The sequence below is a fragment of the Platalea leucorodia genome, assembly GCF_965183815.1.
Source record: "Platalea leucorodia genome assembly, chromosome: 23".
Taxonomy (NCBI): domain Eukaryota; kingdom Metazoa; phylum Chordata; class Aves; order Pelecaniformes; family Threskiornithidae; genus Platalea; species Platalea leucorodia.
The window spans coordinates 3,436,507-3,463,782 of NC_138845.1; the positions used below are offsets into that span (position 1 = coordinate 3,436,507).

At 52.6% G+C, this 27,276-nt stretch overlaps 2 protein-coding genes across 9 annotated transcripts in view; both read right to left on the reverse strand.

Moving 5' to 3' along the window:
* LOC309600249 (keratin, type II cytoskeletal cochleal) overlaps positions 1–20,519 on the reverse strand; it is a 61,040-nt gene extending 40,521 nt beyond the window's left edge. For 6 of the 8 annotated variants that reach the window (XM_082332396.1, XM_082332398.1, XM_082332399.1 and 3 more), the window contains exons 1-4: positions 20,435–20,519; positions 17,568–17,676; positions 6,449–6,532; positions 5,276–5,410 (exon numbers count right to left, since the gene is read on the reverse strand). The gene's annotated coding sequence lies outside the window, so the exon portion shown is untranslated. Of the gene's footprint in view, positions 1–4,670; positions 4,902–5,275; positions 5,411–6,448; positions 6,533–17,567; positions 17,677–20,434 lie in introns of all 8 variants that reach the window. The other 2 variants (XM_082332389.1, XM_082332400.1) reach the window with 2 other exon arrangements.
* A 26-nt stretch (positions 20,520–20,545) lies between these two features.
* Positions 20,546–23,590, reverse strand: BCDIN3D (BCDIN3 domain containing RNA methyltransferase). Its single transcript, XM_082332413.1, has 2 exons — positions 23,383–23,590; positions 20,546–21,165 (listed from the first exon to the last, which is right to left on the reverse strand). Exons 1-2 carry the CDS (start codon positions 23,572–23,574, stop codon positions 20,560–20,562), a joined length of 798 nt encoding a protein of 265 aa, XP_082188539.1. The 5' UTR covers positions 23,575–23,590; the 3' UTR covers positions 20,546–20,559.
* Positions 23,591–27,276: the final 3,686 nt, after the last annotated feature.

The window sequence follows — 27,276 nt, forward strand, 5'->3', positions numbered from 1 at the left end:
CTCAAAGGGTATGGGGGCAGAGGAGGGGACAGTCCAGGCCAGCAGAAAGTCCCCACCTGTAAAATCTGGTGTCTCAAACTGGCAGGGATGGGAAAGGGGGGAGCTGTGAGTGAGCTCCCGGTCGTACAAGCCATTCCCAGCTCAGGAGATGGCACTTTAGTACAGAGCTTCTGCTGCAGGCAGGACCCAGCAGAGCCCTTCGCCGAAGGCCCTTCCAGCTGGAGGAACAACGCTGGGTTTGTGCAAGGCTGCACGACACCGAAGGCGCGCGAGGCCCGGATGAATGACCGCTCTGAACGGCCGGGCGGCCTTGTCAGGCAGGGTGGGGCTGAGGCTCTGGGAGAAACACGGAGCTAGCGTTGCCCAGAATGAAACCTGAATGAAGAGGGAGGGGTTGGGAGCTCTGAACTCAGGGGAACGGGAGGAGAGGGTGGTCAGAAATGTGTGCTCACCGCCAGGCTGCAAAGGGCACAGCCTCAACGGCAGCCCAGTCCTGCAAGATGAGAGTTTCTAGCTGTTTCCCTCCCTGCCATATGGGGCTTTGGTTTTTGGGGTTTTTTTTTTTTTGCTGCTTCTGAGCCTTCACCAGCCAGGGGACTGGGAGAGAGCCCCGAGGCCAGAGCAGGGGACTAGGAAGCTGGACTCCTGGGTTCAGTTCACTGTTCTAGGACCCAGGAGAGAAGGACCCAACTCACTATTTCACTGTCTCGGTCACTTCACTGCTCTGTGCCTCAGTTTCCCCACCAACAATTGGAAAGTGTATATCATCATACCAGGACAATGATTTTATGCAGCAGAATAATTCCTGCACGCCATTGATGGAAGCTGAGCTGTGCCCGAAACAGTCACATTGCTTTGGGACGCCTGTACCTGCCCGTGCACTTGTCCTTCCCCCTCCACCATACCACCCCTTCAGCACTGACTTCATCTGAAGGACCAGCGCCTTCCTCAGGGCTAATTTCTGTAGCTATTCTTACACCAGAAACACAGCCAGCCCTAAACCCAGCTGTTAAATTCACTGGGGAAGTTCTGTATCTTTTTTCTTTGTCCAGTGAAGGGCATCACAGCCCTTGCTCCCACGAGAAATGCCAGGCAGTACCATCGACTCAGGATCTCAGAATCCCCTTTGGGGTTCTGGGGGAGCAGTCCCACAAGGGCAAGGACGCTGAGCCAGCACAGGAATCCACAGAGCAGCCAACAGATTTAGCTGCTGCTAAGGGGATCGGTGGAATAAAGGCAAGCTCATCCGCGTTATCTGGTGAGCTACATCTGTGCGTTCCAAAGCACAGCCATCTCCAGGTAAAACCGTATCAGTTTCAACTGCAAGAGGCTTCCCAAAGATGATCTCAAACACTGTCTGGAGCCAAAGATTGGAGCATCTGCCCAAGCGTGGGGAAAGGAGACATCAGATGTCCAGGACGTGGCCCAGTTGCAAGACAAAGCCCAGGGGCAAAACCAAGGGACAGATAAGTCCGTGGGCTGAAGGCAGGGGGCAGAGCCGATTTTGGTGGGGCAGACTCCGGCAGGGAAGAGCACCAGGGAAATATTCACGTCTGCACAACAGCAACCGGGCTGGAGTCCAGAAGACAAGCCAGAGCAGACAGAGGGAAGCGGCAGTGCTCCTCTGCTCTCTTCCAAGCAGGGAGAGTCTGAGCCCCAGACCACATCTAAGGGCACTGCATACCTGGGCCGCTGCCTCCCGGGCTGGGGAGCACCCAAGTGTGAGCTCCAGGCTCCCTCTCCTGGGCAGGTGACACCACTGCAAACGCCTCCGAAGAGGAGGCTCAGAGGCCTCCGCAAGCCCTGGATCCCATAAGCTGCCACATCCCAAACAACCTCCTCCTTCCTTCCAGCAAGCCCAGCCTCCCAGGAGAACGGGAAAACAGCTCCCAGGCCCTGAGAAAGAGGCCACCAAAGCATCAAGATCTTTCCCTGGATGCTTCAAGAGGGTAGAACAGCAGCTACGAAGGTAGACTGAGTCACAGAGGTTTGCCCGATCCTAAAGTGTGTTCCTCACCCACCAAGAACTTATGTCCTGCTGGAAATCATGCCTGTAACCCGGCCTGGCTGGCCCAGGTTCGTTTCACCGCACGCAGACTGAGATCTCATTCCTTCATAGCCCACACACGCTTCTGAATCAGTCTGGGGATCTGCTTGGGGAAGGCAAATCTGTTCCCAGCAGAGTTACCAAGGGTGAGGAACACCTCCCTTGATCAGATCCCACCAGTCCAGGGAATGGACCCGTCACCTTCCCCTCCTTGGTGTCCGGCTTTGGCGAGTAACACCGAAAGCTCTGGCTGGGGGCTGTGCTGCCAGCCCTGCGCTGAAAAAGCCCATGGACCCTTTCTAACCTGCAGAGACACACCACTTCTTTGTCCTTTTAGGGCTAAATCCTGCAAGAAAACACTAAAAATAACTTTTTATAAAGAGACAAACCATGTTTTCCTTTGGAAAGTCAGCTTTCAGCCCATCTGCTCCCCGTGAAGCAGCTATCCAGCTGCCTGTGGGAGCATTTCTGGTTCTTCTCCCACCTCTCCTTTCCCTCCAGATGTAGTGATGCTCCTTCGGGCAGAGGCAGAGAGAGCCCACCACGCTCCCATTAGAACAGGTCACGGGCCTGGTCTCAGAGCAGACAGCCTATCTGCTAGTCCGCCCCAGGGCACTGAGAGCTGGGCTCGCAGAGTCAAGTAAATTTAGACTGGGGAAATCTGGTGCAAGCTGAGTTCATGCTCTGTACTGGAGGGGGGGAAAAAAAAAAAATCCCTCCACATGTTCCATGTAGTTAAATGTGTGGGAAGTGAGATGGAAATGTGTTCCTGGGGTGGAGAAAGGATGGCCTAGAGCTCTAGAGACTTTCCACTGCACCTCGTCCCACCGAGTGCAATTGCGTTCTTCCAAAAATACCCCCAAGCCCACTCCAATTTCCAACCCAGTTCAAGCTGCCAAGTCCCACTTTACCCACAGCTGCTCCCCCTGGCTCCAGCTCATGTCTGGAGTGACTCCAAGAGACAGGGCACAAGACAGGAGGGGAAAGACAGATCCCCCAGGCTCATCTCCCAGGCCTGCCGCCTGGCACAGCTGTTTCCAGGCATCGAAGCAGCTCACCCCAAGAAATCAGCCGTTGGGAAAAGGAACTCTCCCAGTCTTGGGCAAAGACAAGAGTTTAATTTCCTTTCCCTGCATGATCTCGGATGATACCGTGCCTCAGTTTCTCCTATTTGTTTTTGCTTGCAGCCTAAGGTGGGATCAAGTTGAGGGGGGTATAATTTAGTTTTCCTAACCAAATGCTCCAGCCCAGGACAGAGAGCAGGGAGTTTAGCAAGCAGGGAAGAGGCTTAACCATTAGGCAGGCAGTGATCTGTATTGTCCCTCCTGGCTCCCTGAGCTTGAAGAGATGTCCAGCCCCACCAAGGGGCACCCCTGGCTGCCCACCCATCACCTCCCTGGCTCTTGGGGGACACAAAACCAGCCGCACTCGCTGGGGGGAAGCAGCCTCTTTGCAAGCCCCAGAAATCAGCCACACTGGCTGCAAAGCCAACCCCGTAATTGTCTCCAGGGCACCTGGGGAAGGGAGGGGAGAGCAGGGAAGGGTGGAGGAAAACACGCCCAACCCCATCAGCCCATCCACCTCCTCCCTCCCTTCGCAGGGAGGAGGAGGAGCAGCCGGCACTGGCTTTTTTGACCGTATAAGGCCAGGTTTTTCTCTCCGTGGCCAATCCAGGGAGGAATGTGATCACCTGAGCCTTGCCCAGTTTGCCAGGGCCCATCCTCCCCTGCCCACACCCTGCCTCCTCGGCCAGGTGTGCGGAGCTCTACCTGCAGCAGGGGAGGGGAGGCCGCCTCCGCCCAGCCCACTCCACACCTGGCACAAACCAGGGGGGAAATTCTGCCCTGCATGAATTCATCACTGGGGCCAGTGGGGCTTTCCTCTCCTGCAGCCCTTCAGACTCAAGAGGGTGGCCAAACTGAGCGCAGGTTGTCTGCTGCCAGGCTGGGTTGCCCTTTTCTTTCAACTATTTCCAGTTATTCACCATCCCAGACATGTGAAACACCTCTTCTTCTGTCCTGCAGCCATCCCTCTTGCTTAGTTTCCATCTCCACCTGCGCCTGGCTGGCTCAGGGCAGCCCTGGGGTCTCTACCTCCCAGACAGTGCCTGGGAGACAGGAGCCTGCACAGACCTGCTAAGGGAGCTTCACCTTTGAGATGTCCTCAGCCTGGCTTTGATTCAAGGGAACTGGATCACGGGGGGACTCCATGCATTGCCCTGTCACGGCTGGGACTCCCAGCAGTACCAAAACCAGTACCAAAACCAGCCTTGTAGCTTAATGGCTCCTGGTCCTGGTCCCACATCTCACTGCCTCAGCCTCAGGTGAGAGGAGGAATGAAGGACAAGGTTGGCCCTTCACTCGGTGCACCCAGATTAGGGGAAAAAAAAAAATAGACCCAAGCTGCTACCAGCCAGGAGGGACACAGGAGAGACCCTGAGCTGCCAGCCCAGCCAGCCCCCAGCCCCGCAATCCTGTCTCCAGGCCCCATCGCTCTCCTCTGCCGCAGCAATGCACGTGCCAACTCTGCCATGACTCCACATGCCAGCGCCCTGACCAAACGAGCCCAAGAATTTGAGAGAAACCAGCGTTCCCTTGTTGTGCTGCCAAGATTCGGTACCCACCTGCCAACAATCCTGGTTAGAGCGGGACAGATTCCAGGAGAGTTGTGTCAGCTCGCTGCCCTTGGGCTCAAGGGGGTGGGAGTGCCAACAGGTCCCACACCTCCACCCCCAGGCATGCCAGGCACTCGCACACGAAGTGAGGCAGCAGCAGCTGCTGCTTCAACACACTCCCCACCCAGCCCAAATTCCTGTGTATCCACAAGGCCATCACAGGCCTGGAGGAAGCCTCACCTGAAACAAAATGGCAGTAAGGTTGGCCATTTGATGTTTGCCCATATTTAATCCTGCACAGCCCTCCAGGACAGAGCCCTGGCACGGGAGCAAAAAGGGTGGGGACCAGTGTGCGTGGGACGGCAACGTTTCGTTCCCTGGAAGGCATGAGTCAAACCAGTATTTCCCAGCACCTCCTGACCTGCTCTCCCCTCTACGCACACATCATTTATGCTACAGAGCAACACCACCCAGTGGCAGTGGGAGTCTCTGGGAATCCAGGGCAAGAACCAAAGGGGCACTGGGAAAAGCAGCAGCTCTGCCCACAGATGGGGACATGAACAAGATGGTCCCTGCCTGGCAGGAGGGGTGTGTGGATCGTGACCCATGCTAACCTCCATCGGGTCTCAGCAGAGATGGGGACGTTCCTCTTTCCAGCGTGGGAAGTTCATCAGAGCTTGGAAAGGCCAGCCTGTCCAGAGTGCAGTCATGACCCAAGGACAGACGTGCGTGAGCTGGTGTCCATTTTGCTGAGCAAACAAAGGAAAATAGAAAGAAGGTCAGGTCCAATGACTACTAGTGATCAGGACTGCGACTTTGCCACTCAGATCAGGGTCTGTACCAGGTTTCACGTGCTCCAAGCTCAGTATGGTCCAGAGACCACTCACAGCCTCACACCCATCATCTTTGCTCTGCGCAGACGCTAGCTGAGTCTGAGACAGCTTTCAGCCGTGGAGCCTGACAGCGCATTGCGGCCTGGATTGCAGACCTTCAGTGGTGGCTTAACCTCGCACTGCTAGCACAGAAGCCCTGCTCCCTTAGGCCTTTTGTAGACATTAGCAACCAGAGCTTGTAATTGGGGTTCAGAGTTTGTTGTCTACTTGAGAGGTCACGCTGAAATCTCAGCTACTGCATCCTCTCTGCTAGCTTTAAGTGTGGCTACTTAAACAACACGTATCCCTCAACATCCCCACCAGGAACAACCAAGCGCTCGTGGTGCCTTTGAGGAGGTGGAAGACGCCCAACACACAGCGCATGTCCACCCTCGGGAAACGGAGATGGTTCGGGCCCAGGCCGCCCAGCTCCGCTCCCTCCCAGCCCGACAGATCTCTCCAATGCACAAATACACCAGGCAGCCTCCAAACCTGATGGAGCACATCAGGTTGAGATCCATGGAGGGGCCTGGGTGAGCTAGGGCAGTGCCCAGTGTGTAGGGCAGGGCAACAGAAAATATTTGAGATTGCAGGTTGGACGAGATGAGTTACACACAAGGATGGGCAGTCCAGCTGCCGGAGCTGCCTGCTCAACTCTCCACCCCTACCAGCAGAGTACCCTGGGAAGCTGCTAACCGTGGGAACTGGGATATCGCAGCAGGCCAAGCGAGTACAAAAACATGGCTGTTGCTGAGAGGAGATTAAAACTGTCCATCTCTGCAAAGCAATGACTGAGCGAGAGGAGCAAAACCCCAGAGCTCAGCAGGTCTAGGTGCTCGAGATTGGCTGCTCAGCCTGGCAGGATCCCCGTGGCAATCGGCCAGGTATTTATAACATAATGGGAACGGTGCTCACCCATTCCTGCCGGGGCCTGCATGTGTTTGCGAGATTTCATAGACACACCCTTCAATTCAAGGCTTCGGAAAAAAAGCTCAGCACCTGGGGAGGAGGGGGAGAAAGAAAAAGAGAAGGAACCACTTCAGAGCTGAGGAATCCCAGCTGTGACTCACGGCGGGGCCTCTGACGCAGGCAGCAAACAGGGCTGGGAGCGCTGGGGACGGGGTCAGGGCAGGCTGTCCGTCGCCCTGCGAGGGGATCCTGCAGGGCACGGCAGCCCCCTCGGCGCAAAGGGCTCCTGCGCTGGACTCGCCCAGCCTCCTCGTGCAAAGGGGGGCTGGCGCCATCGGGGCCCAATTTCTGCTCAGGAACATGGGCCTGGCTATTTTTTAGCATTAGCAAACCCGGCACGCACATTTTCCAGCTCCCTAACACCCACGTGCCCAGCTTTACCCACCTCTATGGCACCGAGATCAACTCCAAAAGTCCCAAAATCTCCTTTGTCTCCAACATTTCTCAGGCTGGTGATACCCCAGTCCAACACCAAGACCTTCCCCGGCCAGAAATCTCTGCCACCCAACAAACGTTGGCCCCTTCGAGCTGCCCCACCAACACACACAGGAAAACACATCACACTTGAAAAAGGGAATATAAAACATCTGGGGCTTGGTTTCCAAATCTTCCAGAGTCTTATCGTGTAGCCAAAGTGATCCGTCAGCTCCTTTGTGCGGGATAAGTGCAGTAGGGCTGAAAGACACCATTACCAACGTAAGAATGCTGATTTGGAGCCTTTGTCTTGTTCGCAGGGGTTAGAACTCCAAGACAAGGAGTAAGACAATACCAGTTTAGATCCATAGCTGCAGATCCACTCTGGATTTACACCTGCCTGTCCCACTGACCTCAACAAGGCGTAAATCCAGCATTCCCTCAGCGGTTCACTGGATGGAAGCCTGTGTAACTTCACTGAAGTCAGTGATGCTGCACCAGTTTATCCCCCCGCTGCCAGCTCTCCCAGTGGGTGACACTGTTTTAAGTCCCGGTTCCTGAAGTCAGGGCAACATGGAAGAACAGTCGCTCTCCTAGTTCAAACCAAAGCTCTAGCCTACCAACAACAGAAAACACTCAAAAACTGGGACCCCAAAAGACTTACAAACTAGACAAGGGGGGGGGGACAACTCCAAATGTCTTTTTCTTTTAAAGCAGTGGACCACAGGGCACTAAAAAAATCCTGAAGTTCATTTAGCCTTGGATTTGCCCAGGGGGAAACGTGAAAGTTAACAGCATGCAACATGTTTACCCCTCTTAAGAGCCAGACCCAAGCTAGCATCAAAGCCCTTTGCTCCCACAAACGGATTGCTGGTCAGTCTCCATGTCAGTGCCTTCTCCAAACTGGTTTTGAGTGCACCAAGGTGGTGTGGAGCCTCCGGACGGAACAGAAGGACTCCATCCAAACATGCTCCGCTGGCAGCTTCCCGGACAGCCAGCTCATACTCGTGGCAATAAACACCTACGGGACATGTTCTGACCTGAGCGCTGAATTCAGTTCTCCCTGGAGGATTCGCCCACGTACGTATCTGGAGTGTGCTCTGCAGATTACACAACACGCGTTAGCTAGGGCAACAGCGACAAGTGGATCCAGAGAAAAGCCCCTGACTTTGCAAGGTCCTGGGGGATCCCAGCTGGACCAAGGTAGAGGATTCAGTGGTTGGCAGGACTGAATTTCAATACAAAATGCCTGACTGTAACCCAGAAACATGAACTTCTGCCTTGCTGGAAGCTTCTCAGTCCTTGGTGAGACCTTAAGTAGAGCAAGAAGCAACTCAGGGTCACATCTTTGACTTTATAAACCAGCCCTTGACTGCAGCAACGCTCCAGCTCTCTGCACTGGTTAAAAACCTGGCTCACAACTGGAAATTGCCTCTTGGCTGCACCTCCTATTCACCACTTGGTTCGGGGAAGGGTCAGCATTTCAATCTCTCCTTCCTAAAGCGGGCTGATCCGTTCCAATCCTCTTGCCGCCCCGACCAGGAAAGACCCCCAATTCTTCACTCGAGCAAAGAAAACAACCCATAGCAGCCTGGCTGTGCTTGTCCATCCACGTCCTCCAGCTGCACAGGGAAGAGGCAGCATCAGCACAGAAAGACTTAACTTATGTTGCTCCTGAGCCTCCTAAAACCCTGCCATCACCATCGCTTCGATTCCGAGATTAACCCTAGGTTTGTACCTGAAGCAGGTACTCGACAGCGCTAAGAGGACAGGGCTGTTGGGACCAGCTTGCAGCTGGATTGAGGACGCTGCTGTCCACGAGCAGCAGAGCTGGCAAATTAAGACTAACTGCAGCCTGACGGTTCTCAATGCTACGCCATCACCTTGCTCCTGATTTAGGCTGCGAATAACAAGCATTGGCATCTGCCCCTTCTCTGCCAGCTTAAACCTAAGTGGAATAAGCAAAATTTCAGTGAGCATTGGCTACAGCAGCATAGTGGGACTAGACTCCCCGTGGATTTTACGGGAGCTGGACTGGGCCCCTTTGAGATGTACTTTTGTGCCAATTTCTCTGCAATTTACTGAGAAGTCTGAGCTTTTTGCAAATCATCCCAGCCATGCAAGGAATGGGGTGGGGATGTTTTGACATGGAGTCTTGGATCACTTACAGATCCCATCCAGCTCCCTCTGTGCTCACCTTTTAATGCTTTCTATGTGCTCTTGTTTCTCAATAACATCAAGCAGAGAGCAATTCAGATAGCGTAATTTAAGAGAAAACGGACTACAGGGAGCAAACGCTGCGCAGACCAGAGTGAATATGCACGGCTATCAGGCCCAGGCAATCTGTGCGTGTGAATGCAGCATCCGAGGTCACACCTGCATCTGTTCGTGTGTGCACAGACACGTCTACGTGCGCAGATGTGTGTGGAAGCATCTCTGAACCCCCCTGCTCGTCTGCACGGGCTGTGAAGCTCAACTCTAAGCAACGCCACCACTTAACTGGAAAGCTGAGGAGAGACTTGGCCTGGCAACAAGAAAAGGGGAATGCTTGGGGCAGGTCCTGCCTGTTGGTTGGAGACGAAGGAGGGGCAGAAGGCCCCTAATCAGCCAGGAGTGAACTTCCTTCGGCAGCATCAAATACCCTTTGCACCTCCAGCTGCTAAGCAGAAGGGACAAAAACATTCCCTCTCACCAAAAAAAACCCCTAACAGATACAGAATTTGTGCTGCCTAACCAGATATATTTAGCGTTACATTCCTAATAGGTTAAGCTAATCCTCTGTCCATCGCTAACGTCACTAAAGCAGATCCTCATCTTAGTGTGGCAGCTCAGCTCCAATTCACATTACTCCCTTTATTTTCTTTGCTTCACATTTGCTGCAGGTGAGGTTGGAACCAAGGCTGACAACATTCCCTTATTTTTCAGTTAAATCCTACCCTGTAAGAAAAAATTCAAATTCTTTCTACATTTTCACAACAAACAGCTGCTTCTTGCAAAGCAGAACAGACACGTCTATGCATATGTACATGACTGCCCCTGTTCTCAGGGTCTGTCATCTAAGAAGCCTTGCAGAACCACATTTGTTTAGTCTGCAGCGAGATCCAAATCCAGTTTCAGATGCGGATCTACATTTCACAAATGGCCTTTATTCCTCTAACACACTATTCCAGCCTTCCACCCGAGGCCAAAAACCTACAAAATTCAGCGGGTCTTCAGATCCGGAGCTCACCTCCTGAGCTGTGACCCTTGCACTGATACAACCCCTGCTGCAAATGTCTGAAGCAGTCCTACAAAGCCGTGCTCCTTCCAGTTCTCAGACACTGGTGGGAGCTTTCCTGAATTCACAGGAATCATAAAAATCACAGAATTGTTTAGGTTGGAAAAGACCCTGAAGATCATCAAGTCCAACCGCTAACCCAGCGCTGCACTAACCCATGTCCCCAAGCACCACATCTCCCCGGCTCTGAAATCCCCCCAGGGACGGGGACGCAGCCCCTGCCCTGGGCAGCCTGGGCCAGGGCCTGGCAGCCCTTTGGGGGAGGAGGTTTTTCCCCGTACCCAACCCAACCCTGCCCTGGCGCAGCTCCAGGCCGTTCCCCCTCGTCCCAGCACTTGTTCCTGGGGAGCAGAGCCCGACCCCCCCGGCTCCAGCCTCCTTTCGGGGGCTGGGGGAGCGAGGAGGGCTCCCCTCAGCCTCCTCCTCTCCAGGCTGAGCCCCCCCAGCTCCCCCAGCCGCCCCTCCCCACCCTCGGGCTCCAGCCCCTGCCCCAGCCTCGCTGCCCTGCCCTGGCCACGCTCCAGCCCCTCCGTGTCCTTCTTGTGGCCGGGGGCCAGCACCGAGCGCGGGATTCGAGGGGCGGCCTCCCCAGTGCCCAGCACGGGGGGATGTATTAGAGTTAGTAACAGTGCCCAATTACACTCCATGAACCATGCCAGGGAAGGACAGAAAGGCCAGGAGCGACTTTGGCGCTCCTAAAAGGGCAACAACAGATTTAGCTAGGCATGCTGGGGTAGAAGTAGCCTCCCAGCACACGCATTCGTGGGCCCCAGTCCATGCAAATACCGCTCTGAAGTTAGGAAAGCGATCGGGACAGGCAGACGGCCCTTGGGCTGGGGAACCTCAGGAGATGCAGCCAGCTCAGGCTTCTTTTTCCACCTCGCTGGGAAAGGAGAATTCAGAGGCTGGGCCGCCCAGCCCCAGAGGGCTTTGTCAGCATTGTTTGCAGCAGGGAGCAGGCTGTCGGCCCCGCCTGGCGCTTCCCTTTGTGCATTTGCTGAGCTCTGATCTTACAGCGTCCATTGCCGTGGGGAGGGAACTGCTTGCATCCAGGGCAGACGGCTCCAACCTACTTTCGCTGGGTTTTGCGCAGAAGGCAAATCTTGCAGGCTTCAAAGCTTCCACATCAGCAAATTGTCTGACAAGTGCCTTCCCTGACGTCTTGTCAAAGAAATGCCAATGTAAGGGAAGCGGGAGGGGGTTCTCTCATATGTGGAGGTGCCCAACTTCTGCATTATATTCAGGAACAGCTCATCTACCGCTCCTTTCCTCTCCCCCAGCCCCTCAGGCCCAGACCAACCTGCTCTTTGCCACCTTCACTGTCCCCCAGTTCCTGTTTGGCCATCACGCAACCACAGCGCAGGTGCCTCTGCCCCACAGCAGGTGCACATGCAAAGCAGTTCCTGGGATGGGGAAAATGGGCCGTTCTCCCACCTTATCACACAACCAAATTTGTATTTCTGTTACGTGATATCCATAGACATGTCACAGAGAGAGGAACCAGGGTGAGCCACTCTCCATCACCTCCCTCTAAGAGGGATGGCCCCTTTGCGCTTCTCTGCTCTTTAAGAGTCAAAGTCTTTAAGGCTGCCCTTAGACGACATTACACAGGGTGCTGCAATAGCAAGCGATGGACTCCGTGGGCCCACCTGCCCTGGACTCTGAAATCACAGCAGGGAGTTGAAAGGAACTGGTTCTGCATCACCCAGTTGCTCCACTGGTGGCAACTCTCACCGTCATCAATGTACTTCTACAGGGAACATCAGGCCCTCTGGAAACCTCCAGGTACCCTCTTGGTACGTGCCTCCTCTCCTCCCTGGCTCTACATATACACCTGCACATCTACAACATTATCAGGTTTACTACGGCTTTACGAGCATTTACACACTCAATAAAGCATTCTTTTGCCTTGCAGATGTGCCAGCTCTTTGTAAATCCTTAATACTCTTCCTTTTGAACCTGGAAGGGAACCAGGCCACCTCTACCAATACTGTTCGCTGTAGTTTATAGCTTACAACTCCTTAAAAAGACTTTCCTCCCTCTCCCCTAAACCTCTCCCCTTCTGAGTCATGCACTGCACAACGCCTGAAGTCAGCGCTTCACACAAACCAGCTGAAGCTGGTCTTTGGAAAAAACGCAGACACATACATCCAGAGCAGGGAACAGCTACCAGCCAGGACCTGCAGCCTTGGCAAAGAGCAGAGCGAATTTGCTGGTGACAGCACCAGCTAGAAACGCAGATCATGAGAGAACACGGAGAAGCAGAGCAGCTCTCTGCTCTCCGCCTCCCCCGAAGGCAAAGATCAGTGTTTGGGACACTAACTAGTCACCTGGGAAACTTGCACCAGGGGAGAGAAAGGCCTAGCACAGGCCTGTTTTTTCCTTTGCATTACTCTATTCGTCAGCCTACAGCTCAGGTAAATGCATCCTTTGGCCTTGGGAATCCCCCCCCAAGTCAGTTTTGCACTGATGTTATTCAAGGTCAGATGAAATTCCTACTTTCAACATCAATAGTACAATCCTCAGGAGAAAAGAGCTCAAACACAAAAGCCAGGAGGTACCCCAGGAATATCACTTTGATTCCCAAGTCTTATTCACATTTGCTCTCCTTCTCTTCCTCCCTCCTCTCCCAAGCAGCTACAAGGCTCCTGTGAGGTCCCTGTTCCCTTTCACTGACCCACAGCCTTTCGGACAGTATCTTTTCCACTCAAGGCTGAATACTTCCTTACACATTCCCGTGCTCTCAGGTTCAACACCTCTGCTCTCTTATGGCTTCTCCACGAAGGCAACGCTTGCCCTGAGCACTGTACAAGATGTCATGGGAAAAGCCACACCATTTTGCAAAGTCCCACAGGTTGGTTGAGGCACGGTAGAAAAGGTGCTTTCACAGGTCACCGTGGCTGCCCTGATCCAAGGACAAGGTTGTCCACAGAGGTGATCTGCAGTGGGCTCAGAAATGATCCAGGGCAAACCAAAAGCAGGTCTCTTCTCAGGCATTCGTCCTGAGTGACAACTGCGGGCATTTTGAGGAAAAGACTAAGCAACACCTGTTTAAGTAATGGTCAAGATGTGGAGTTAAAACTCAACCTGAGTCAGTAAGGAATGCACTGCAGGTCCTGCTCTAGGGGCTGGAGGACAATAAATAATTCAGCATCTGCCCCACTTAGCCACCCCGGACAACAGGAGTCAGCACTGGTCAGGCTGGGATTGTCCGGGCAGAGAATGCAGCGGTTACTCCAGCAAATCAGTCCCAGGAGATCCAAGAGTCCTGGATAATAGCCACCACACACGTTCCTGAAAAGCCCTCACAGCTTTCAAGTATTACCCTGCTAATTCACTTGCCTGGACGCACCGGCAGCAACAAGGGCTAATCCCTGACGTAATGCGACGGCAGCCCTACAGAGGAGACCTCCTGCCCGGGTACCGTCAAGGCACTGCAGCTGCAGAAGGGGACTGATGTTCTCTGGGTAGAGACTGATGGCAAACACCACGCGGGGCAGCTCGCGTCCACCTCCCCTGCGCCCTTTTATGCTCAGGCTGCGTCACCTGCTCTGATGGGACACGAAGATGCTGGCTGTATTGGAAGGATATGTGAAAACCTTGGCTCTCCCGTATGCTTTCTTCACAAAGGGTAAGGGAATTCTTCCCCAACGTGCAACCAAGGATCATTTCCCTCACACTAGCCACCTCACAGACGAGCTTTCCCCACCACCATCTCACATGCTTGAAACAGTGATCTTCTAGGAGGTAATTGAGATTAAAGGGACAGGGAGAAGGAGATGAGCAGTCTCAAGGGCCAGCCAGGAGAGGAGCCGCCCTGCTTACTTCCTTTTGATCTCCACACAGAACACCACGGAGCTGCCCTTCTCTTTTGATGTGTCACCCTCCAGCTTGTTCTCGCGCAGGAGGGCAGGCCTGTTGAAGCATGACTGCTCCTGGCTTTCAGCTGCTGGGGTAACAAAGCTGCATTTCAGCAGCTTCTCTGCGTTTCACAGACTTCAGAGTCTCTGGGTTGACCCCAGGCGTGGAGGGGAACTGAGAAGGCCAAGGAGGGACACCACCCTCAGACTCAGCTCTAACTAAATCCTTGTCACTCACATGGAAGATGCATAAATTGCCAGTGCAACAATAAAACAGAATTAATTACCATGGAGTCATGAAGCACTCCACACCAGGAAACAGAGCAGAGAAGCTGCAGCGCCATGTCTAATCTTTGGCTCACCATATATGACTTAGATGAAAGGGGTTTTAATCAATTACACAGGCACTTATCTAAAGTGCGTTCTGCTATGGCAACATGAGTAAGATCCCCCCTTACCCTCCCTGCTTCACAGCAGGGTCCCCACACTACAGCGAAGGAGTTCAGAAAGCTTTACTACTCTGAAAACGTTATCATTGAAAATAAAACCTTCTGCTCAGAGACAAGCCGCTCTGTGAAGGATCCAAGGACAGAGCCGTTTTGTTGCAAGTCAGGATAAAAATCCAGGCAGCTGATAATAAGCGTTTTATAAGCCTGATCTACAGCTGATTGAACTCTGATCGTCTGGTCGTAACAGATCAGGTCTGCATAGCATTTCGTATTCACTCAAGAGCTTATCACACCAGATGCCAGGTTCTGCTTCCCAGTGAAATAAAGAGTGCAAGATCACAGGTCCAAGGAAAGGAGCAGCTCGCCCAAGTTCTGCAGCCAGCTGGTGACAAGCCTGAGCAAGGAACCCATGCTTCCCAACCCAGAACGAAGGTCTTTTAGACTTGAGCACCTTCAGTTCTTGTCAGAGCATTATAAGCATATCCCAACCCCTGATCATGATCCCAAGCTTTCCTCTTCAAACTCAAGACCCCTTCGGAGTCCAAACCTAGTGGGTGACACAGCTCTAAGGTAATAAGGACACTCCCGCATAATTAAATCCAAGAAACTCAAGCTTGAGCTGATAAGAGAATTGGTGGCAAGGCCACCAATGCCCATAACGCTCCAAGAGATTTTTGTTTTGCCTGTGGGAAACCAAACCTTCCGCCCATGTTAACACAAGTGAATCTAACGAGAAAACTGAGGTGCCTGCAACAAAACCCTGAAGACTAAAGAAGGAGCCCAACGGCAGGACAAACTTCCCACGCACCACTGATCCATCTAGCAACTTCTCCACTAGGTCCAGAGAGACTGCATCTAAGCTTTGGAGACTCGGAGAGACCATTCTCGCCTGGGCACCAAACCTAAGCGTACACGGCTAAGCCCCATCCATTTCCATAACCAACAGGGCGCAAGCAAGTGAACAGCCAAGCTTTCCGATCCCCTCTGACCTCCCTGCCCTACCAAGTGCCCCTCATTTGCAACAGGGCCAAACAGGACCAGCCTTCAGCACGTGTCCAGAGCGAACCTCAGGCTCACACCTTGGATTTGTGGTTGCTTTTCCCACCAAGCCCCCCCAACTCTGCCAAAAGGGCTCTGTTTCCTCACACCACCAGCTCACCTAACAAATCAAAACTTTGCAAGAGAACGGGCTCACACCTGGGAGAGAAAAGACATCAGGCATTTGCTTTGTGGCTCTTCTTTTCACAGGTTTCCACACTGCCAGAAACAGATGCCCATATTTCCATGGGTTGACACCTCTCACTTTTCTCCTTTAATTCATGGGCAGCAAAGTGCCAGGAAGAACAAGAATGAACTTGCCCTCAGCTGAGCAAAGGAAATCCGAAAATCTGCAGCTTTTGCCGTACAAGCTTGTAGCAACAAGTTGCTGGGTTTCCAGCTAGAGGAAGCTACTTATGGGAGCAGACATGTTGCTGCCAACTCTCAGTTCCTAAACGTGATTCCTCCACTCTTGGGCTGGTCACATATTGTGGGGAAAGTTGAATTAAACCATTTTTAAGCCATGTCACCCTTTAGAAATGCTGATGAACAGCGTCTGCAAGGCTGTCCATACGTATACGCGTAAGAAGGGAAGCAGACAGCAGGGAGGTAGGTGCTTACAACAGTCATTTGCTCTGGCAGCTGTCAACGTTAAACTGATAAAGTTGCTGCTGTTGCACCATATTTAGGCACTAAACTTTTCCCCACAGAGTACATCCCTTGTACTCATCCAGCACAAGAATCTAGGAAACACCGAACTGTCTCTTAGCATAAGCAAGAGTTAAGAAAAATAAAAAATAATAAAAAAGGATCTCTCATTGACTCCATCTAAGTCTTACTTCCTACAAAGGCTGGAAGCAACTGCAGAATCATCCGGAAACTGGAACCTCCAAGTTCTCAGCCCCAATTTTGATGCTAGCCTACAGATGACTAGATGCTCCACCTCTTCTGCCTAGATTTTTCCATCCAAGGAAGGGGGATAATTAGCTGTGACTTGCTACACAGCAGTGGTGTGAGACTTAATTAGTCAGAACACTTTGAAGGTATGGTACCTAATTAATATCTGAAGTGGCTGCAGTGCTTATTATGAACAATGGCATAGCTCACAGCTGATGATACAGCTCAGCTCATCAGTATTTTTCATTCTCAAAAGTGCTGTGCAAACATACAGCCACTATTCCACATCAGAAATCTCCACAGCGGTGGGTAGTTATCAAGCTCATTTCATGGATGGAAAAACCGAGGCAAGGTCTGATGGAGCCCAGCAACAATCACAAACCACAGAGCACGGGAACTTTACAAGGCAGTCGCATGGGAGCTCCTCGCTTGCTGCCGGGATGGAACAGGGCGGCAGTTTGACAGTCCCATCACACTGCCCTGCAATATTTGCGGTCTGTTTGGAAATGCTCAGCTACACGTGCTCTGTGCAGGTGTTGAATTTAGCAGCCATAGGGTTGGAGCTTTAAGGGTAGGAAAGAGCAAGCAGGATCTCTTAACTAACCCTCCAATGCACAGGCGCGCGCGCACGCACACAAATAACGTGGCACACCATGAGCGAGCCAGGACAGCCCTGGGACCTACACATCAGCACAGCCTGATGCCATATGTTCCCAGCTGAGCAGCGGGAGCACAGCCCTCCCTCTGCATACACAGGGAGGTTGCATCTCCCTTGTTTTAGCAGCAGCCACCACCACCAGGTTGGCCCCATCCTTGCAACACGGAGGAGGTGAGCACGCAGTAGTTTCAGCACGGAGGCCTCTGCGCCTTCCCTTAACCCAGGTACCCTGAGCTCCACGAGGGTAACCACCCCCAGGACTCACACAAGCAAGGGGCAGCTCCATTTCACCAGCTGTACGATGAACTATTACCAACCAGTTTTGCAAACTGCTCTCAGCAATAAGGAGCGGAAGGGTTGGTTTTAACCCTCATCTTCACTTTCCTTCTGTCCTGCCTTCAGGAGACCTGGGAATACATTTTAGCCACATTGCAAAATGCAGAGAGCATATAAAAATTCTCCAGAGCCTTACATAAGCACTGCAGCTGAGATCCATAGGCTCTCTTCTATCGCTGTGTCATGGAGCTGGGTTCCCACGGCTCTCATCTCCCGACAGCTTCCTGGAGAGCAGAAGCAGCAAGCTGAAAAGAAAAGGAAAGAGATTTGGTTTTTTCCTCCTGTCTGCTAAGGATTGACTCCATTTTGAGCTCCTTAGTATCCCGAGAACTGCAGAGAGATATGCGTTGACATTATTTTGAGCTGTATTTCTGGCAATATCCAAAGGACGAGAAACAAAACACACTGCTGTGCCAAAGCCAAACAGAGCTAGTTTTGGAGCTCAGCCATTTCTGAGACAGTGGGACATACTGATATTAGCAACTTAATAGCACAGGCTTGAGAAACGGGTAAGAAGTCATCATACTGTTACATACACACTGGGCCGGTTTGCAGGTCTGTACACGGCCAGCATATAAACGCTGGAAAAAAGATGAAAAAAACCAACCCATAATCTTTCACCAAGCAGCAGCCCAAAAGGATCCCCCAGGCAGATACTGATCTATCACTTGGTGCATAAGGAACATAAAACAGGGTCCCTTTGAAGGGGAAGGTCATTCTAGATGGGTGCAGGGAACATCTTCTGTGTGTAACTCTTCGGGTTGTCTAGCTTCCTGGCAACTCTTCATAAAATTTGTCACAGGCAAGCGTGTAAATCCCCAGAGAAAAACAAAAAGGAAAGAAGCCCTGTTCAAGCCTTTAAACTCGAGCACTGAACAGATAAGTCCAGGCCTATTTTACAAATATTTCAAAGTTCAAAGAAAACAGCAACTAATATTGACACAACCCAATAGAAACATCCCAAGGGGCAAGGCTGCAGGTTGCACGATACTCCAGTGCCACCAGCCGCGCAACATAGGAAACAGCAGCTAAGCAGAACGGAAGGGGAGGCTGAGCTGCCTGGTAGCGCTGGGTGAGCCAACGCCCCTCGAGTCAGTGGAGCTTACCCATCGATTACAACGAATGTCAGATGAGGTGCTTAATTACCAAAGTGATAAATGTTATATATTAATAAGCTGCGAGAGAGATCAGGCACTTGGGTGAACCCTCAGGAAAATACATGACAAATTGGGTCTCCCTTCACTCCCACAGGGATAGCAGAATCAGCCCAGACTTAGAAGCCGTCTTTAAGAAAATTAACAACCACCACCACCAGGGAAGGCACATTTGTTTGCAGCTGAGAAGGCAGAGGAGCTCTCAGGACTCCTGGTGGAGGTCCTAAATGGTTTCTACATAGCAAAACACTGTGGAAGTTGCATGTATGTGAAGAGCCTCAAAGCCTTTCTGCGACCTTACTCAGTCCCTTTAAACACATGTACATACACACGGACTTTTTTCACAGTTATCCATGGATCCCAGCTGCTTTTCATCCAGAAGGCTGTGGCCAGGCAGCCAGAACACTCACACACTTCACTCTTTCATCTAAGCTCATTGAGGAGGAAATCAAAGCTTTCTTCCCCCTCTCCGCTCCACTATCACTGCATGAGTAAGTAACAAGGAAGTCCCAGTAAGGACATAAAGTAAAATGCAACCAAAGTTTCTCTCTGCCCCTGCACACAGGCTCACCCGAGCACGAGAACTGCGAGACAAGAGCACCTCCTGGAGGAGATGTCCTCCTCTCCCCTCCTCTACTACCAACCTCTCACGACACAACGCTTGCGGCACACACCTGGGCTTCCCTCTCCCTGCGCAGTAAGGGAGCGGTGCAACCTAGAAATTCATAAGAGTCGTCAGTTATCTATTTCTGCGTGTCATAGTCTACTCAAGTGAGGGTTTTAATCTGTTTAGACAACGCTGTAGAAGCGTGACTCCTGCTTACTATCAAAGCTAACAAAACCACTATGTATGAACTAAAGCTAGTAGGGATATTAAAACAAGAAAAATGAAGTTAAAATAAGACATTTTGCTCAAGTTTTCTTTCTGCCTAGATTTTACTGGGAAAAAAAAAAGCCAACCCAGTGAAAGTTGTAATACTTTAATCTTAGCCAAACATAGCTTCAAGCTTACCAAATCTCACTTGAGCCTGTAAAGGCAACAAAATTATAAACTCAGTCACCTGGGACTGCTTAGGTATTGCAAACAATGTGAACAAAAAGAAAGATTAAAAAACCCAACACAGTATTTACAATAAAGTTAAGTTATTTTTATTGCAAGGATATCATTACAAAAAGCACTCACTGTTATACACTTAAATGAATACACGCCCTACCACAGAAACCCCTCACTCCACAGAAAGACCACACCGCTGTCGTCCTCCAAAGCACGCTCCAGGCAAGCCCCACCTGCAAAGCTGCATTGATCACAGCCTGCCCAATATCAGAATCACAGAACAGTTTGGGCTGGAAGGAACCTTTCAAGGTCACCTAGTCCAAGCCCCTGCCATGGGCAGGGACATCTTCAACCAGATCAGGTTGCTCAGAGCCCCCTCCAGCCTGACCTTGAATGTTTCCAGGGATGGGGCATCTCCCACCTCCCTGGGCAACCTGTCGACCAGACACCCTCTGCAACAATCCAGCTCACTCGTTCAGAGCGGGTAAAGCAGGTTATATGTTTTCCAAGAGCATTTTACACAAAAAAACCATGACAAGAAGCAGAACAAACAGTGCATCGCCCGGATCAACAGAAATGCCCCCTTTCCTTGAAAAGCTCCAGGGACAAAAAAAAGGCATGTTCTCTCTTCTTCCAGGGAATACTCTTGGTACACACAGGAAGCACAGATGTAGCAACTTTGATTTCAAGAGCGCTTTCTAGGAACAGCGATCTCGGAAGCCACAAGGTGGGTTAAAACCGCCACCGTATTTGCAGATGGAAAGGAAAAAAAAAAATCACACCGACATTACTTGCCTCAAACTCCCTAGGGAGGTCAAGGTCTGCTCCCAGTAGGGATCTAGGAATTCCCGGGTCTGACTCTGTAAACAGCAAGCACCTCCTTGCCTATAAATTCACGAATGTGAGAGGCCATTTGTCAGTCACTGCTCCTGTTCTGAAGCCTCGTGATTTGAGCTATTTGATTTAAAAAGCAAGAGACTTCTGTCCCAGCTGGTGCTCCCAAAGCAGCACACCAGCTCCATGGCGCAGTCCTTCGTTAAGATCTGGGTTATCCTCTCCGCCATATCCCCGTTGATAGCAAGAGATCGGAAGTGATCAAAGTCATTCCTGCCCAGCTTCCGCAGGCGGCGCGCGGCTGCCCTGTAGCACTTCCATGGCTGAGGTTCGATCAGCAGGTACTTGCACAGAGAGGAGAGGAAGGACAGGAACTCCATCAGGCCACTATCCCCATGATTCAGGTGGATCCACATGGTCACAGACATGCAAAAACCGATGTCAAAGGTGGAGCGGCCAAAACGGCCCAGGTAAGAGCTCAGGAATGGCTCCCTGGCACCGGAGTCCATGATGTCCAGATTGGCAAAGGATATGGAGGCAGGAAAGGGGCTGCACTGCTGAGCCCTCTCAATCAACACCGGATCAATGTCACAGCACAGAAGGTTCAGATCCTTTCCAGCTGCAGGCTGGTCCAGGCTGCCTTCGCTCTCCTGAAGGCCAAGGAGATGCCTGTACAGAGCCACACTTAGCTCCTGCAGAAAGGAAAACAACAGGGGTTCACGGGGCCTGCGCTGCTCCGTTAACACATCAGCAAGCACACAGGATCCCACTCTCAGCAGCAAGGTACAAGCGCCAACTCAGAGCTTTCTCTCAATGAGGTTCAGAACAATCAGCTCACCGACAACCTTCCTTTCTGTAGCAAAAAGCATCATGGAAAGTCAGCCAGGGATTGGAACTAAACCTGTATCACCCCACATCTGGGGTTTTGCTCCAAAAACTATGGGAAAGGTGAGTTTTAGTAACGGGAATCTTGCTGGATATCCGCATTCAACGTGGGGGTGAGGGCTTCCTTGGCTTCCCTAGGTGAGCCTCCGAGTTTCCTAGTGACACTCGGAGCTTTTTATAATGCCTGATTTAGAGGAATACTTTAGCAGCAGCAGCAGCAATGTAAGAGACATTCCCTGACCGTTAGATTGTAGCGTAAGCCAGTTAACATGAGAGCTTTCCTTCGATTTCCTTTCACAGAGTGCGCCGCTAAGCGGAAAGCATATTAATCTTTCATTAAAGGAGATCCCATGACGTTCCTGAATGACATCAGCTATGAGCGCATAGCCCACACAAGCGGGCAGACAGTGTCCTCTAGTGGCGAAAGTCTCTGCATCGCCAAAGAACTGGACCGAGAACATTTTTGCCTGACCTGTTTTACAAGTTCACCTGAAATAGGATCTAGAATTGTCCTTTAGATAAAGGCAGCCTCTCAAACCTTCTGGCAGGGGGCTGGGGAGGAGAAGCCATGGAAACAGCAGCACTCTTGTCCCCAGCCAGAATGCAATTTCATTCTGAATGAATAATTATTTGTAAGTTAATACATTGATAAAGTTTCCATCTGGGAAAAAAAAAAACAACTTTAAACATAGTTAAATTAAACATTGCACCATCAGAGCTGCACAGATATTTCTGAATTACAACACAGCAAAGCTGCACGTTGATGAAAAGCCACGAGAAAAAAGCAGAACTAGGTAAAGAAAGAGTGAACTTTCAAAATGGGAAATTCTACGAGATTCACCAGCTGTCACAAGACCTTCAAGAGCACCTGACCAGGATTTTAGTTTCAAGTTCTGTCTCACAGGCAAATGCCGTGATGCTACACAATACACAACAGATTACGGTTTCTAGCCTCAGGCTCGTCCAGGTCCCCTGCTGTTAGGGCAGTCCTATAGCGGCTCTGCGGTGCTCGGGACACTCGGCAACCCAGGGCACTGCAGGCTTGGGCCTCAGCGGGAGAGAGGAGAGACCCACCAACGCAGCCTCCTAAACCACCTCTCAGCAACACAACCAGCTCCACCCCACCCCTGCCTTCACGCTCCTCTCGCGAGGCCTGCGGAGGGGGGTCCCACACACGGATGATCTCCTGACCCCCACCAGTCTCATGCTGCACCCAAGTCCTGCTTTTCCACTGTGCCTTTTACACAGGCTCATCCCTGTCCCAGGCTGCTACCCCCGCCCCGGCCGTTCCAGGCTGTTCCATTCCTCTCCAGCCCCCCAGGTCTGTGCTCCCCCCAGCCTCCCCCACTGCTCCCCAAGACTCCAGGCCACTGCCCCCGCCCAGCCTTCTCACTCTGCCCCGCTCTTCCCCAGCATCCCATGGGAGTGTCATCCCCCAACCTTCCCAGTCTTCCCTCCAACACCCCAGGTCACTGCCTGCCCCAGCCTCCCCAGTCTGCCCCAATGCGCCCAACGCTCCACACCAGTGCCGCCCCACCTTTCCAGTCTACCTCCCAACATCCCAAGCTCCCGCCTCCCCCAGTCTCCTCCGTTTGCCTCACTACCTCCGGTCACTGCCTTTCCCAGTCCTCCCAGTTTGCCCCACTGCCCCCCTCCCAGGCCCTCATCCACCCCCCTCAGTCTTCTCAGTCTGCCCCACCACCCTAGACCTCATCGCCAGTCTTTTCCGTACGCTGGATTGTCCCTCAATACCCCAGAGAAGTGCCTCCCCGCTCTGCCCCAGTGCCCCCCAATACCGACACTGGTGCCTCCCCCCAGCCTTTCTCACAGTCTCCCAAAACCCCAAACCAGTACCTCCCCTCAATCTTTCTCACAGCCCCCCAATACTCCACACCAGTGCCTCCCCTCCCAGTCTTCCCCACAGCCCAGACCACCACCCCAGCGTTTCTCCTCACCCCAGGAACCCCCCAAGCCTGCAGCCCCGCGGCCTACCCCTCCCGCTGCCCGTCGAGGCGCCCTCTTACCCCCGAGTTGCACCCCACATCGAGCCCCAGCAGCGGGCGGGCCGCCGCGGGGAACAGGCTCCGCAAGAGCCCGCCAGGCAGGAGGCTGACTCGCCCCTCGGGCGGGTGGAAGCGGGAATAATTGGGGAAGTTGCCGTAGGGAGCAGCGCCAGGCTCCAAGGCGGGAGATCCCCCGCTTATGGGCGCCGCCATTTTGCCCTCTGCCCCGCGTGCGCCGGGCGGGGGCCGGGCGGCAGCAGAAGCGTTCCGGGGGAGAAAGGTTCCGGGCGGGACGATCGCGCATGCGCCCACCTGCGTTGGGGCGAGGCGGGGACCTGCGGCCTTGGCGGGCTGATAGGGACAGGGGTGGGGAGAAGGGACCGCGCCGCCCTCCCGCTGCTGGCAGACAGCAGCCTTTCCGGGTCCGTTTGGGTGAAAACAAGAATTCTTGGAGTTTTTTGTGTAAAAACGCCCTGTCTGGGCGCCGTCACAGCAGGGCCGGCCGAAGACGGCCGGCTCCAACCACCCCGGCGTCACCTTTGCCCTTTGCCCTGGCGTTGCCATGGCGACGCTGCGGCCTAGCCTGGGGATGCAGGCCTTGGGGGGGGATCTTGGGGTCCCCCCTGCCCGGGGCACCTCGGCAGCAGGGCCCTGGAGGAGCCACCTCCCCCGAGACACAGCCGATGTCCAAAGACTGGTGTCAAATAAAGCCAGAAATTTTATCTTGGGGGTCAAAACCCACCGGAATCTGGGCAACCCAACCTCGGCCAGCGCTTTCCCCATTTATAAAAGCTTTTACAAACTTATAAAACTGTTATTTAAATACATACATATATATAAATAACATATAAGTGTTATTTAAATCACATTTAAACATGGGATTGCCCTGGGATTGCCAAGGCCCCCAGAGGCAGGCAGCTAGCAGGAAGTTTTACAGCAGAAGAAAATGAAAACTCGCGGTTAAAGGAGGGAAAGAGTTGGCATGGGGAAGGTTTTAGGGTCAAATTGACACAGGGAACCTGGGGTTCATTTCATGCTAATTTTTTATCACAGTGTGAAGAGCAGAGGGCGCCAGGCGCTCAGAAATGCGGGTGAACAACTCCTGCCTGAATCAGGGCCCTTCTTGCGTTTTGTTCTTGCCGTGGAAGAAGCAAGCGGGGATCGGCAGGGATCCCCCGCACCGTGGCCAGGCCTGTGCGGAGTTGGCATCAAGACTCCATCCTTCCTTGAAATACCTCAAGCACGGAAGGGAAGGAAGGCAGAAAGAAGTGCAAAAATAAAGAAAAATTTCCCCCTTCTCCAGGCAGTGGGATTCAGGTTTTTCGAGGTCTCCTCTGACTCTCTCTGGTTGTATTTAGGGCCCCCAAATTCCTGTCCTGTTTGCTATAGGCATGGGAAACAGCACGACCCCTTCCTCTTTCCAGCATCCTTCACACCCTGATGGATCTCCCTGTCTCCTCCCTTCTCCCGCATCCCTGCATCCCACCTCTGAGTGGTCCCACTTTCATTAAGCCAAATGAATTTTTGCCGTGTTCCTCAAGAGCCAAGTGTTGAAATTTGACTGAATCATCAGCCTTTTATCCCATTTGTGGTAATTACAGGAACAGCTAATGGTGTCTCATATAAATGCTCATGGCCACCTCATTGTTTGCATGGAAATGCTCCACTTCAGTTATTTTTCTGCAAATGCCGTCCCACAGCAGAGCATTACCCAGCATAACACAGGGCAAAATATTTTCTTGCCGCAGAAAATGCAACTGTGGGCAAGAAAGACCATACTGGCTGTACCACGCTGTTTAGCCACGCTTCTTAGGAAACAAATCTCACACCTGCCTTTTGGGCACAGCTCCTTCCAAGGAGCAGAGATCTGTTGCAACAAGATGCCACAGTTGGGATTTCTCTCCCCTGAGAGCTCTGACAGCCTGCGCTGAGCAGCCCTTCAGAGCTGATAGAGACATGAGTTTTCACCTCCCAGTGTAGGCGTTAATTTAGGTCAGGTGAATTGCTCTCTGGAGGCATTTTTTTTTTTCTCTCATTGGCTCTAGAGAAAGCTTAGTACATCAGGTTGCTCTCCAGAGCTACGCTTGCTTAACCTCGCTCACTTGTTTTTTAATCCTGTGGCCACTTAAACCAAGTCTAAGAGAGAGCAGGATCCTCACCCAAGGAGCCCTTTGGCCCTCAGACCTCAAATACTTCTCATGCATGATGCCTGTGCTGGAGCCATGTGCATTTTATTACTTTGTGTGGGACGCGTTCCTTAGTCATAACCAGAGAAGGGACAGCCTGGTCTCCATTAAAACTTTGAGCCACGCCACAGTCTTGTTTATGTTTTCTATTTTAAGGGGGTGAAGCACTAGCTGTGCAAGCAGACCTTCCTTCAGCCATACTTAGAATCCTAGAACGCTTTGGGCTGGCAGGGCCCTTTCCAGGCCATCCCGTCCCACCCCCTGCCACGGGCAGGGACATCCACAACCAGATCAGGTCGCTCACAGCCCCCTCCAGCCTGGCCTTGGATGTTTCCAGGGATGGGGCATCCCCCACCTCTCCGGGCAACCCCTGCCAGTGTCTCACCACCCTCAGCGTGACAAATTTCTTCCTTACATCCAGTCTGAATCTCCCCTCCTTTAGTTTAAAACCAGCCCCCCTTGTCCTATCGCTACAGGCCCTGCTAAAAAGCCTGTCCCCATCTTTCTCAGCCCCCCTTAAGCACGGCAAGGCCGCAGTGAGGTCTCCCCGCAGCCGCCTCCTCCCCAGGCTGAACCCCCCCAGCTCTCAGCCTGTCCCCCCAGCAGAGCTGGGCCACCCTCGGATCGTCTCCGTGCCCTCCCCTGGCCCCGCTCCCACAGCTCCACGTCCTTCCCGTGCTGGGGACCCCCGAGCTGGACGCGGGGCTCCAGGGGGTCTCCCCAGAGCGGGGCAGAGGGGCAGAATCCCCCCCTCGCCCCGCTGCCCACGCTGCGGGGGATGCAGCCCAGGAGACGCTTGGCTTTCTGGGCTGTGAGCACACGTTGCCGGCTTGTGGCCAGCTTCTCGTCTGTCGGCACCCCCAAGTCCTTCTCGGCAGGGCTGCTCTCCATCCCTTCAGTAAGGAGACCTCACAACGGCAATAACAGTTTTGCAACAATTTATTAGCCAATGTTCAGAGAAAATACAAAATCCTATTTACAATGAAATCATAAGAATGGCCGGACAAAAGGAGCAGGGGATACAGAGCCAGTGTCCGGGTGATGCAGACCTCGGATAAAGGACATCCACACAGAGGAGGAGAAGCAGCCATGCATGTCCCCTGCACAGATGGTCAGGGAACCCAGGAGGAACATGCCTATAGCTATAATCCCACCCCTAATCCTGTGTTATCCTCATGGGGACTGCCACCTCTCTGAACATATACATGACTCACTGCTTCAGTCCACGTGCTTTCACTGGGTCTGGCTTGGATGGACTGCAAGCCATGGGGTCAGCACAGAAGAGGGACCAGGACACATGCAAGAAGGGAGCCCTGTGGAAGGGCAGGGGAGAGCAGCAAGCCATCCCCACTCAAGTGGCCTAGAGACAAGCAGGTGCCGTGCAAGCTTTTCCCACGCGGGAGCAGAAAGCCAGGAGGTAGCAGCAACTCAGGCAGCAGCAAAGTTACTCCACACCAGAAGGAAAAAGAGCAAGAGATCCAGAGTGGGCTGCAGATCCATGTTCTCCTCCCCAGGTCCCAAGGTACGCAAGGCCAGTTTGGAGGAGTCCCGGTGCAGAAAGGAGGGCTGCATTGTCCTCCAGAGGAGGAGGTTTAGGACTGTTTCAGAGTCAGAACTCATCACGTAACTCCATACTCGCTCCTCAAAAGCTGGAAAGCAGAAATACCTACAGGCCTTTTGCTGTGAGCAGAAAAAGGCCACACAGCCAGTCTGCTAAGATATTTCAGAA